Raw genomic sequence first — 13,574 nt, forward strand, 5'->3', positions numbered from 1 at the left:
AGCTAGGGCTCTTAACTTGGATTGTCTCCGATGCAGAAACACACCAAGGCCATGTGGCCTGAACATGAAAAGAAAAAGAGAGCAGATCTAGTTTGTGTTGGTGACCTTCCAAGCCTCTCTACCTCACTCTTCCTTTCCTCTGCCCTGATCTCCTTCCACCCTCTGTATACATAACCTCGTCTAGAACTCTGTGTCACCTTCCTCTATGAACCTCTAGGGGGCAGATTTCATTGGCGTTGCTTTCTACACACGGGCAAGCCACTGAATTTCTGACAAAGGGCAAAGATCCCTATAACGTACTTCAAAATTCAAGGGCTGAAGAGTTCCAACATAAATGTCTCGACAGCTTTCTAAGTGGCTTTTCAATCCCACAGTTAAGAAACCACTAATCAAAAGGACAGGTACCCATTTCTTTTCTTGCAATGGCCCGTGTCTTCCTTTCAGAAATGAGCTCCAAGACAAAAATTGATGGTGGAAGGAATGAAAATAAGGAATGTGAAAATGGCTGCTCCGGGATCTGAGGAGCATTTATATAGACACGAAACTGAGGCTCACACAAAAGCCAGAAAAAAAAAATGTGTACAGAGAATTAGTGTGGACTAGCTCAGTTTTACACACAAATTCTTCAGGGGGATATAGTTTGACGAGAAGCTCAAGTTTACAACAAGGAAATATCTGTTTTAAGGTTTGTGCTCAATTGATTCGGTTGATCTGGTTAAACGGATTCAACAAATATCTCCCGTTCATCCTCCCTGTGGCCCTTGTAGATAAACATTCCAACAGTCAGGAACATTCTCTGCTGGCCTACTTAACATGTTGGCAAAAGACCAAGGACCTAGATTCTAGGATCCTAGACCATTTTCCTAGGACAGAAAATAACCCTGGAAAGAGAACATATGCATCCACTGATTAGCTCTGTAAAGTAAGCAACACTGTAAACCACCCTACGGGCTTTCTGTGGCACTACCATTCTTGGCTTTGGGTTCCTTATGTTCATTTCATTCCCATACGTGGAAAATACAAAAGTTAGACCAGTACCCTTTCTCCAGTCATGGCAAATGGAGCATTAAACCACTGTTCAAACGTGCTGCAGCTCTTAAAAATCGTGGGGAGGAGGAAGTTAAGGAGGGCCCAGAGTTCCGGAAGCTTATTCTGCAGTGGGGTCCCGGTCAACAGGATCCTTCTGGGGGCCACATAGTGAGTGTTCAAGACCTGAGTCAGCTTGCAGTGGTGATTCTTCATTCGGTGGCCTTCATCCACTATCATGTATTTCCACCGAATCTGTAACACATGAGGAAGGACCAACATGTGGTGAGCTAGGGAAAATACCACAGGCAGGCAGTGGTGAGGAAAACCAAAGAATTCATACTTTGTGAATAATACAGTGTGATTCCCCCTAGGATAAAAGAATCTCAACAGTCTATTTCCCATACCTGATGGATCATGTTAGACGTCATGTGATGATGGAACGTCAAAGCCACAATGCTGCATAGGGGCCATGTGATTCCAAACCGCCCTTCCCAAAGAAGGGAACTTAGCCCAGAATGAAGTGGTCGGGCCAGGACTAGCTCCTGTGTCTCGCCCCCCAACACCCCTCCTATTGATGCTATCTCAGATTTAGTGTTCATGCTGCCTCTGCTCCTAGAAAGTACAGAAGAGAGCTCTCCACTTAAAGCAGAGATTACTGACTGGTTTTCCAAGGTGGCGTCAGCAGGTACTTAGAGCTGAGCTCTTCCGGCTTCATGCCTTCTTTTCTATTATTATATTGGCTGACTAGTACCTTTGGGGCTTGGCTCAGCTCAGTGTTCTTTTTTCTTTTTAATTTGAATGAGTTGCTAACATTTCAAAGTTGGAATATTTCACATAAAAATCTGGACATCCAGCTTCTCTTAAAAAAGAAGAAGATCTGGCAACTTGGAGTCTCTCGGTTCAGACAAATTCCCTACCTGCCAGATCTAGGATCACTCTTTTGAGATAGCTAAAATGAAAGGACATACTCACTAGCACTGAAGACAATGCTAAAATATCATCTGGCTATTTGTGCCAGAACTTCGGAATTAAACACAATCTTCTTTCCCAGCATGACTACTGCTTTAAAAATAAAGAATGGCCATTTGACACTATCTTCCCTCCTAAGTCTACTAGACACTGGCCCCTTCCTCTCTCATAACTTACCCTTCAGCCCTCTTCAAGGTCACTGGTCTCAGTTTCTTTAAGTGAGAACAATAAGGAATGTGCCACTAAGCCTATTCATTCCCTACAAAACAGTGGAAATGGCCAAGAAAAGCATCCGGTGCTCAGATGTCCCTGGATCCTGCTGCAAAGCTCCCAGAGAGAGGAGGGAGACTAGCAAAGTATTTTAGGTGGTTCCTGCCTTCCTCATGAGAAGTGACGGTAAAATCGGGGGAAAAGAAATAAAATCATCCGCCAGGCTGGGATGTTCGGGTAAAAGAAACTACCAGAGTTTGGGGTTGTTTACTCTTCTTTCACCATTTCTAAGAAAAGCATTTAAGAACCAAGCTGTACGGACAACTGTCCCAAGCTTACCAACAGCATGAAAAGAGGCCGGCAGATAAAAATGTATTCAAGTAAGCATTCTAATCTAATTTCCTAATTTAGCTTATGACCTAACAAACAAGGAATCAGGGGACGCTGATTTTGCTAATTTGCTAATTTACCAATTAGGTCTTCTGCTTGGGCAAAATATTACTATCCCTTTCTATAGCCTCAGTAACAAATAAAAGCAATTCATCTCATTACCAGGCATCTCTGATGAATTCTGAAATACATACGCAGAAGATGTGATAGGGTGTTTTTTTTTTTAAAGAATCTCAAATGTGCAAACACATTCCCGCAGTAATATTGAAAACATGTCATTTTTGACATGTTCAACGTCAAATTCATCTCTGAGCCGGAGGAGCAGGAACACAGCACTATTGCCACTGTCATCTCAATTATTAAACCCCCCTGGGAGCACACTTCCTGTATGTTACTTCCTGTGATGCCACGAAGGGAGCACTCCATTCCCAGAGCAAAGGTTTAAGGCAGAGAGAGAACAGATCCAAGAAACAGGGATTCCGTTCAGTTCTGGCCATAACTTAGTTTCAGATTATAGCACTTCGGTAGCACCGTGGGGGAAAAAGAAATTACCAAAGGGGAAAACAAAAGGAAGTTTTCATAGTTGCTCCCATGAACCAATGTATTTCTGTCATCCGGCAAGAACCCATCGGGAGGCAAGGTGATATAAGTGAAAAACACTTTTCTATTTTATGGCTAAAGGACAACTTAGGACGTACAAATTAAGAGCCATGAAGGTTGCAGGTGGAAAACAAGCCTCTCTCAGGTTCAAGTAAATGGAGAAACAGCCCAGAGTAATTCAAACAATAGCCCATTATTTTCCCAGGAAAACCTAACACAGGAATAGCACCAAAGCCCCAGCCTGGATGAATGTTCGTATGGAGAGGTGCCCACTCATCTTTGGAGAGACAAAGGCACCAGAGGAATGAAGTCACGCGGCTGACAATAACCCAGGGCAGCAAAAACAATTATTTCTTCCACAAGCAGGTTCAGGGCCACTGGAGAGAAAAAGAGTTGCAGAGGGAGCCCAGGTGAATTTCTTAAGAGATGTAAACTCATTAACTATGAGAGGCTAGGTAAGAGAAGCAGAATCAATGACATATGCCAAAAAAAAAGCATGCATAAAATTAAAACCCAAGACCAAAATATATCTGACTCTGCAAGTGAGCGAGAGCGAGAGAGAGAGAGAGAGAGAGAGAGAGAGGAAGGGAGGGAGACAGCGAGAGGGAGAGGGCAAGGGGAAGGGAGAGAAGCCATCTAATGATCAAATTATAGTAGCGAGTATAATTTGGGGAATACTTTACGCTCCAGTGCAATGGTCCATAATTAGAGGTAAAAGAATTTTTTTTTTCAAACATACCTTTGCAAGAATGTGCTTGTCTTTGATAATGTACTCATAAGTAGTCAAGAGGACGTTGAATTTGCCACTCCGCAGCTGGGGGACAAGGGAGCGACGCATGGCAGGGGTGCCCTGAATGGAAGGAAATACATACATATATACATATATATATATATATATCCCAATGGAAGTAATGTGAGCATTTTGTCTCACTATTCATGGCTTAATGGAGCCCAGACACGTGACTGAGAATTGCACATATATGCATTATCATATACAGATCCATTATCCAGGAAGAAAGTGCTTGGCAAAATCGCACACATCTGGACAGTTTTCAGACCCTTACAGACAGGCTTTCCCAGTGAAAACTGAGGGTGGGGAAAGAGAGAAAAGGAAATTATGGCAACCTCGAGGTAGCAGAGACCCTGCTGCCCTGGTGGAATGCTTCATTTCTATGGGACCGTGCAGCAGGCAGCCCAAGCGCCCGGGTAATTGCGAACTTTGCGGGAACCGTGGGCATAGAGGCACGCGGAATGCGCGATATTTGTCATTTGTATTACTCTCATCAGAAACCTCGCAATATGATAATTAACAATTTTCTTCTGCATTTCACTATCTGAAAGTAATTATGGTTTATTACAGTAATCTTCTTGGGATGATTAACTCACACTGTTTGGTACATGATGTACATGACAAAACTTTACAACCAAATACAGTTCACAGATGTGCATATGGAACGAAGAAAAAAAAATAGGGTCTATTTTTTGCTTCTCCACATTTATATATAAATACAGCATTCCAAACCTTGTAAGAAATTTTCACCACAGAAGGAGCCCATTTGTCAAATTCATATGTCCAGTTAGACAGAGTCCTATGGAACAAAAAAGAAAACATTCAGAGAAAAATGCATTTGTATGAAAAATCAGGGGTTAAAAAGATGTTCTTGTTCATGCTCAGGCCTCACCTTGAAAGGGGCTAGAGACTATAAATTATCTCAACTAAGTATCTCTTTTAAAGGTGTGGAAATAAGAGATAAGTGGAGGATAAGACGCCCCAAAGCATGACAAGTGTGTGTGTGAGTTCCTAAGAAATCTCGTAAGGAAAAAAAAAATTAATGCATAAACATAGAGGGGGAAGAAAAACCTTAGCAATTGCCAGAGTGATGTGGGGACTCTTTAGAAGCAGCCATGTAAGTGCACAGAAAAGTTGAGTCAGGAAAAAGAAATTTTATAAAAAGCACATGAAAATATTAAATAAATATGTGAAGATAGAGTAAGGGAAAAACATTGAATGCCCTTTTTTTTAAATCCCTGAAAACATCACCGTAATATAGGAGTCTGAACATGAACAATATAGGTAAAGAGCAAAATATATACTTGAAACGTAGATATAATACAAAGGATGTCTAAATACCACGGATTTGGATAATGCAGATTCAGAAGGCTTGCAAATAAATAGTCCTCGTTTGGACCGAATTTGCAAAGGCTAAACCAGAATCCTTTTTTTCTTAAGGTCCAAGACTGTACCAACACTGGGATCGACAAAGATCTCAGGGACTAAAACTGTAATCTAACACCCACAGCCAGAGACCCCATTCTGGAAGGGGGTCTCTTCTGAACAGGTATTCCTTCTCTCAGAAGAGTCAGAGAAAGACCTCTGAGGAGACGCACAGTGGGCCAGGCTCTGGGAACTGAATGGAGAACAGCAAGACCCATCCTGATGGCTGAAATTAACCTGCATGTACCAAAGGCAGTTTAATGCAAAATTCAGTTACGACTGTGATTTAGCTTCTGCTTTAAAAGATACAGCGAAGGCAGGTTGAATAAGACATACTTTTTGAATTTCTGCAACCTTTTGGAAATGGGACAAGGGAAAGCTATCAAAGAAATCTTAAAAAAAAAAAAAAATGTCCAAGCCTTTCCACCTCGGGAGTCACTTAAGGTGTCACAATGAATAAGACCTAACTGTGCCCTGTGCAGGCTGTGTAGACTACAGGGCTAATGGCTGATAAAATCACTTTGTCCTGTGTTTAAACAGCCATTCAAAGAGGCCGGGGGTTGAGGGGGAGAGTGGGCAGTGAAAACCTAAATCCAGATTAGATGCTCTTGGTAATCCCACGACCTGCTAAAATTCTGCCTTAAATGAAAAAACAAAGATGAGCTACTAAGAGGGCAGTCTACAACCTAGGGAAAGATAGTGCGAAATAAATGACTTTACTTACGAAAGGGGAACAATGATGAGATAGGGGCCATTGAGTCTTTTGTGCTCCATCAGATAAGTGATGAGGGCAATGGTCTGTATGGTCTTTCCTAGCCCCATTTCATCAGCTAAGATCCCGTTCAAATTGTTATTATACAGGGAAACCATCCATTCCAGGCCCTGGAGCTGAAATGAAGAGTAATTGCTTCAATTATCCAAGATCTGCACAGGTAATTAATACTAATACAACTCAAGTGAGGCTGTGACTTCTTAACTCCTCGGTGCCGTAGGTTGCATTTCCCACAGTAGGCAAGTGGGGGGAAGCACCAACACAAAAAGAATTTAAAATATGAGCCTGTAATCATTCCGGCTGCTTGGCAGGTGCTAAGTGTTAATCAGATTTAGAAATGACGGGCTGCAGCATACTGGTGGGATTTTAAGCAGCTTTCCTGCTCATCCCTACTTAGCATTTCACAGTATATGACATTCCACAGTGATTATAAATGAAGAAAACCCAAACTAAAATCCATTCCAACCACTCCAAGAACAAAAAGCCAATGTGAGGATTAGAGACAAACAAACCAGAAGGCAGGTTTGGCACACAGATCAGAGATCATTAGAAACAGCCTTCTTGGCAACGTAGAGACTCCCCCGGGGCAGGATCCCCTCCGGGAGGAAGCAGGGTGACCGGGGAGCCAGGGGCGCGCTGCTAGGTCCACAGGAGCACATTTCCTGGTGGAGAAAAAGCTCCCAGGCACCACTTTGCAATGTGGGTGCCCCCCATGGGCAGCGCACTGGAAGCTGACTACCTGCAAACAGGTCCCACAGATTTTTAAAGTACAAGAGCTCTGCACCAGAGATGTGGCTTTGGGGTTCCTGTGTTAACTACAAGAAAGCTTGGGTGAAAATACGGAACTGCTCCACTTCCTTCCCCCAACCACCAATACCACTACCATCCCACACATGTTGGATTTCAATGGTAGAAGCAATTTAATGTATTTATTTACGTGATATACATTTACACACTTACATGTTACATAATGCATAGAACTATTCACCTAGATGATGTATTACATATTACACAGAAGTAAATGTGTATAAATATACAAACACATAAATACGCATATCTGCTGAAACCAATTTAGCTTGCTGATGAAGTTATACTTAGGGAAATGTTCCTTTTAATTTATTTTATGTAAGAACAAAGTGAGTAATTCAATGATTTTCGTTAGTTATTAAGTGACTGTTCTGTGCAAAGGACCATGCACCGAGGTAGAGAAGACAGATGCGGGGTGTGGAGGATGCATGCCTCCCTTCAGAAGTTTCCAGTCCAAGAGGAGACAAAAGGCATTCACACATACACATGGTCTAAGAAGTGCTTGAAAGTATGTGGCATACATATAAATACTATAAACTTACTTAAAACGGTACTAGCACATATATGCAATTGTATCGAGCAGGTCTGCAGAAATACCTCCATAGGCCACTTGGGCTACCTTGTACCATGCAAGCCGCCCAATCATCCTACAGGATTTTGCAGGACAGCAACACCAGGAGATGGGAGACACAGGGAGGGCTCTGAGGACACGGGCAAAGATAGAGAAGGCAAGAGGGGAAATGAATGGCCACCACAGTGGCGGGTGGGAGGGGTTGCATGACTGCAAGAGGACCCTGAGACCACCAGACCTTTTGGAAAGTCAACTAAATGCCAAAAGCATTTAAACAGTGGTTTAATGGATTTTTTTTTTTTTAACGAAAACTGGCAAAGGGGCTGAATTTTGCATCTGCGTTCAACCTAGATATAACAGGAGCACGAGTAGGTAGCACAGGAGACTAGAAAGTCATGAAACTGTAGGCAGGGATTTGGATTTCCCTAGACCGCAGAACTGGAGGGTTCGGCCAGCGAAGCACACTTGTGCGGCTTTCCTGGGAAGCAGCAGAAGAGCCTCCCCTCCACCCCCATCCACAGTGCCAGGGTTACAGAACTATTAATGACACAAAAAAATGTGCCAAGGAGCAAGGTGACAGAAAGCTAATGTGTGGACAGAGATCCAGGAAGGAGCTGAGCCGCAGCTTTGTGAGAAGCAACTCCGTGGAGCGAAAACCCGGAAGGGGTCTGATGCGCATGCTCAGGAAATCTACAGTGGCCTGGAGAGGAGGAGGGGCATGAAACGCACAACCGGAAACCGGGGAGACAGGTGTGAAAGGACTGTGATGTCAGGGGATTAGAAAGGTGTTGGATGGCGGGAGGAAATCAGTGTGGCATCAACACTGATTTATGAATATTCCAAAGTATGCATCTTCTCCGTGCAGACCGACAACAGTTTACTAGAACAAACTGAGTTGACATCTATGCCAAGCACGATGAAAACAACTCGGAACCTCGTGAAAATAGCATGGTCTTTGAAGAAACCATGACCTTACTACAGCCAGAACAGTGGTTCTCCAAGTGTGCTCCAGGGGCTCCTGCTGGGGAGATTTTCAGAGCATCCCCAAGGTCAAAACTATTCTCGCAATATCACTAATTCACCTTTTACATCAGGTTGATACTTGAACCGGTGATGTAAAAGCAGCAGTGGGTACAGACTGCTGGCACCTTAATTCAAACCGAGAAGGGGACTGTGGCAATGGGCAATGCAACCTTCACCCCCGACAATGGCAGCAAGCACAGTGCCCAGTATTAAGAGTTTAGGGGAGGGGCGCCTGGGTGGTTCAGTTGGTTAAGCGTCTGGCTTTAGCTCAGGTCATGATCTCATGGTTTGTGGGTTGGAGCCCTTCATCAGGCTTTCTGCTGAGAGCTCAGAGCCTGGAGCCTGCTTCAGATTCTGTGTCGCTCCCCCTCTCTCTCTCTTGCTCTCTCTGCCCCTCCCCCACTAGGGCTCTCTCTCTTTTGAAAATAAATAAATTTTTTAAAAAATTTAAAAAAAAAGTTTACAGGAGCCGAGTCCAAGAAGTCTGACAACTTAAACCAATACTTCCTGAGGTATATTCCAAAAGATACTAATTTTATAGCATGTTAATAGGGGATATATCAACATAAAATTTGGTGGTCAAAGAAATTTGGGGATTAGGAAGTTAAAGTTATTTCACTGCAGGATGCTGATGTGCAATCATAGGTCACACGTTTATTTTTGCAGAGTCGTGAATGCGCTCCTGCACAGCAGGGCTTACCAGGAGGGTCACTTCCAAGGTGCCCATATGTCTGCTTGGCTCAGGATAGTCCTGGCTTATGCCTGGTATTTATAGGAAGGGCTTCTATACACGCTCCTAAGCATCCAAATTTGCGATATTAAATTATGCAATAATCCTACTTACAGCTGATAGTATTGCCCATATTTATTTGACCACAGAACATTTTTTTTTTCTTTTTAAGGTACGTCTCCTGAGACAAATGTTCCAAGGAACCCACTTTGGGAAACACCAAAGTGGCAGGAGGTAGAAGACAGGAGCTGACCTTATTCCAACAGGTCAAATGCAACGTCTGTTATGTTTACAGTATACTTTTCACCAGAGCTCCCCATTTTATGGTGTCTTAAAAAAAGCATAAATATAGTAGACAGCGGCTCCCAGAAGCTGAATCCATGGCATTAAACTCTAGCCACCACTGCAAGTTTTGAAAAAAATGCTTCATTTACTTCAAGACGAGGCACAGATGTTCCTTTACGTACAGAATGTGGCTGGGCTCCCCATTGTGCAGAGACCCACAAGAAAACCGTTCCAAATGTTCCTTAAGACGCAATTCGCCCGAAAATCATGGAAGAGAAAATGGGTATGCCCTAGTCAGGTGGTAAAATGGAAGTGCTCTGAAACGAAAATGGGAGGCACCACGGAAGAGAATCATCTTAACAATGGGACCCCAAATGCCTCCCCATCACCAAACTTCTTAAGCAATCGACACGCGCCTGTGCAAGACCCACTCCGACGAAAATTAGGTACAAGACTGTGACTTGCCAGGAGGGCACAGACCACACCCATTACCTGATAATGCTTCAGGGTCCCGTTGATGAGGAGGGCGGACTGCTTCTCCACCCTCTCCGAGATGGCATGGGCCACCGTGTAGTAGGACTGGGAGCCCCTGGCACTGTACTGCATGCTGTACTCATCATCCACGTCTTGCTTCGCTGTCCTGGGACAGAGAGTGGAGAATCATCCTCAGATAATTTGGTGCCTGAATGGGGAGCCTAAAATAGCTGCAGTGAGTACGGTGTATCGATCACCTACTTCCTGTCTTCTAGTTCAAATACCTACTTCCTGTCTTCTAGTTCAAATACACGATCTGTAACCCTCACAGAATTAGCAAGGTAGACTGAGTAATGTCCATCCCCATTTTATGCTTGTGGGGAGCTGTAGGCTCACAGAGGTTAATTCATTTGTCTGGGCCACATAAATAGTGGAATCCGGGTCTGCGTGCAGGCCCGCCTGACCTCCAATGACGGATACGAGCATGAGCTTGCCCAGCAGCTGAGAGAGGGAGCAAAGGGATAGGAAAGACAGGCCGGTTTCAGCTTCCTATGTCTTGTTAACCAGCTGGTATTTTATTCCACAAGCAGTGAGGACCATCAAAGGTGGGGGTGGGGTTCTAGACCTTCGGTAAAGGAGGAATGGCAGACTGAGAAAACAAAGTTTCCTAATGTGGGACCTATTTCCTATTTCTGGGTGTTTCTTTTAAAACCCATCCCTTTTATTATTTATTTGTTTTTTAATAAAATTTATATTTATTTATTTCGAGGGAGACAGAGACAGTGCACGTGGGGGAGGGGCAGAGACAGAGAGGGAGAGAGAGAATCCCAAGCAGGCTGTCAGCACACAGCCTGACGCGGGCCTCAAACCCATGAAGCCATCAGAACATGACCTGAGCCAAAACCAAGAGTCGAATGCTCAACCGACTGAGCCACCCAGGTGCCCGGAAACCTCATCACTTTAAAATGTTGTATTTTGCAGGGCGTCTGGGTGGCTCAGTCAGCTAAGTGTCTGACCTCGGCTCAGGTCATGATCTCTCATTTCATGAGTTCAAGCCCCTCTGAGCTGTCAGCTCAGAGCCTGGAGCCTGCTTCGGATTCTGTGTCTCCCCCTCTCTCTGCCCCTCCCCTGCTGTGCTCTCTTCTCTGTCTCTCAAAAAATGAATAAATGTTTAAATAACAAATAAATAGATAGATAGATGGATAGATACATAGATAGATAGATAGATAGATAAATGTTGTATTTTGCGGGGCACCTGGGTGGCTCAGTCGGTTAAGCGTCTGACTTTGGCTCAGGTCATCTCATGGTTCATGGGTTAAGCCCCGCGTCAGGCTCTGTGCTAACAACTCAGAGCGTGGAGCCTGCTTTGGATTCTGTGTCTCCCGCTCTCTCTGCACCTCCCTCACTCTCGCTCTGTCTCTCTCTCTCTCTCAAAAATAAAATAAATATTAAAAAAATTTTTTTAAATGTTGTATTTTGCATATTATTTCCTCCAAGGTTTCTCTTAATATTAGAGCTACACAAGCAAAGTGTTGACACAGAGGATGGCTGGGGTGAAGAATGGAGCCAGCAATTGAACACTGGGAGAAGAGGGCGGTGAGGGGTCCTGGGGTGCTGTGGAGACGGGCAGGACGGGGGTTAGCAGGGACCAGGAGGGAATGGTATTTCTCATGGGATGGAGGGGGGGGCTCAGGGTGAGTGTCAAGGTGGGAAGGGCAGCCGAGCAGCCAGCTAGTAGGGCTGGTCTGATCAGTTCAGTCCTGGCACCAAAGGCCAAGGTCAGGCAGAAGCCCAGGAGTGATGCTGAGCTGGAGATGGGGATTTGGGTGGAAGAAAGGAGATGAGCCCCCAAAGCTCGGTGGGTGACCTCAGTCGCCACATTCATTTCGTGTGGGGTGTGGGCATAAGGTCGGTCGGCCTCCTTCCTTAGACAAAATTTGCTACAAGAAAATCCATAAAGCACAATCCTCCTGAAACACACTGACAAGGGAGAAAACTGAGCGATACACACTCAATGATCTGCTTGGCATCCTTCTCAGAAACCTCTTCACTGTTTGGATCCAGAAGTATTTTCTCTTCTGTGTCCTGCCGACTGGACTCCTCTTCTTCATCCTGGGGAGGGAACAAAGACACAGGAAAGAGTCCACTTTCGCGAGGGAACCTCGATGGTAGGATTTTCTGAAAAGCGACTGGGTGGCACTCAACTTCACCGACAGAGGAAACACAATTAAGGGAGGAAGTAAATGTAATACTTACCTGAACCAGGCAATACGCCATTCCATTTCTGTTTAAATCATTGAATAAGAGAATAAGAGAAACCCTCTGAGGATCCCTTAGAACACTCACTCCCAAGAATGAATATGGAAAAGTCATGGCAGATGGGTATTTATCATTGTTTGGTTATCAGAGTCCTGCAGACTGTTTCTTCTCTCACTTAGAAACATTCTAGAGCCTTCTCTCCAAAGCCAGACTTTAGAGGCTTACTATGATCCTTCTCATAAAAATGCTCTCTGATAATGCCAGTCGTCCCCCATGCATTCAAGGTAGAGGGGCTGGAGCTTGTGAACACACTGCCTTCTGTGACTACTTCACATCACATATTTCTGAATTTAGATTAAAACTGTCAATAACGTGGCAAAGGACTCACTATCACCACCTCTCAACTGTGTACTATGATCTGCTGATCTGTTTGAAAGCTTCGCTATGTGCACTACCAACCACTGGTGTTGAAGGCTCAGCCCTTCCAGATAGTCCAGGAGAAATTCTTTAAAAACAGGTTTCAAGAGAATAATGCTTTCCCACAACTGCTAAATGAAAACATATGAACTGACATGATGTTAACACTGACAATCAAACCTAGGACAACAGATCATTAAGATGCTGGGGGTCTGGCAAGGAGGCAGTACAGGTCTTTCGTTTTCCAGGCAAGGGATGAAGTTCTTTGAGAGGAACATGACTCACCATGAGTGGGAGACCCAAGATGAGGACTCGGGGTTTCTAGACCCCTGGGTCAGAGTTCACTCTATTCCCGGCTGCCTAGAGCTGTCTGCAGGGGTCAGTCTTGGGCTGATAGCTGGGGGTTCGGCAGCCTACTGTATCTCATCTCTGTCCCTCCCTGGTTCTCTTACTCAATGACAAGATGCTTCCAATGGGTCACTTATGGACATACTCATCCGAGTAAACAAGAAACACTTTTAAAATTGATTTTGTAAGCTTCAAAGACCTTGGAACAAAAGTGGCCTATAAAAAATAAATAGCATGCAACCCAAAGCAGTTTAATGGGGTGCTTTTTTTTTAACGTAACTTTTATTATTTTTCCTCAACATAACTTTTATTATTTTTTGCTCTTTGTAAAAGTTAACAAGTGTTCATGGTAGATTCCTTTGGGGAAAAAAATGGGGGGGGGGCCCACAAAACAGAAGAAAATGACAATTGTCTTAAAACTCTGGTGGGCTATATGACCCAGTCTGTGGATCTATGCCACAGCACTTTGTGAACC

At 44.1% G+C, this 13,574-nt stretch overlaps 1 protein-coding gene across 9 annotated transcripts in view; it reads right to left on the reverse strand.

Moving 5' to 3' along the window:
• The window catches only part of SMARCA2 (SWI/SNF related, matrix associated, actin dependent regulator of chromatin, subfamily a, member 2), a 181,530-nt gene that overhangs the window by 108,654 nt on the left and 59,302 nt on the right, over nucleotides 1–13,574 (reverse strand). For all 9 annotated transcript variants that reach the window (XM_043565330.1, XM_043565325.1, XM_043565329.1 and 6 more), the window contains exons 13-18: nucleotides 12,087–12,187; nucleotides 10,094–10,241; nucleotides 6,138–6,301; nucleotides 4,721–4,787; nucleotides 3,938–4,048; nucleotides 1,039–1,281 (exon numbers count right to left, since the gene is read on the reverse strand). In XM_043565330.1, the coding sequence (XP_043421265.1) occupies nucleotides 1,039–1,281; nucleotides 3,938–4,048; nucleotides 4,721–4,787; nucleotides 6,138–6,301; nucleotides 10,094–10,241; nucleotides 12,087–12,187 (834 nt within the window). The remainder of the gene's footprint in view (nucleotides 1–1,038; nucleotides 1,282–3,937; nucleotides 4,049–4,720; nucleotides 4,788–6,137; nucleotides 6,302–10,093; nucleotides 10,242–12,086; nucleotides 12,188–13,574) is intronic.

This window comes from Prionailurus bengalensis, chromosome D4 (assembly GCF_016509475.1).
Source record: "Prionailurus bengalensis isolate Pbe53 chromosome D4, Fcat_Pben_1.1_paternal_pri, whole genome shotgun sequence".
NCBI lineage: Eukaryota > Metazoa > Chordata > Mammalia > Carnivora > Felidae > Prionailurus > Prionailurus bengalensis.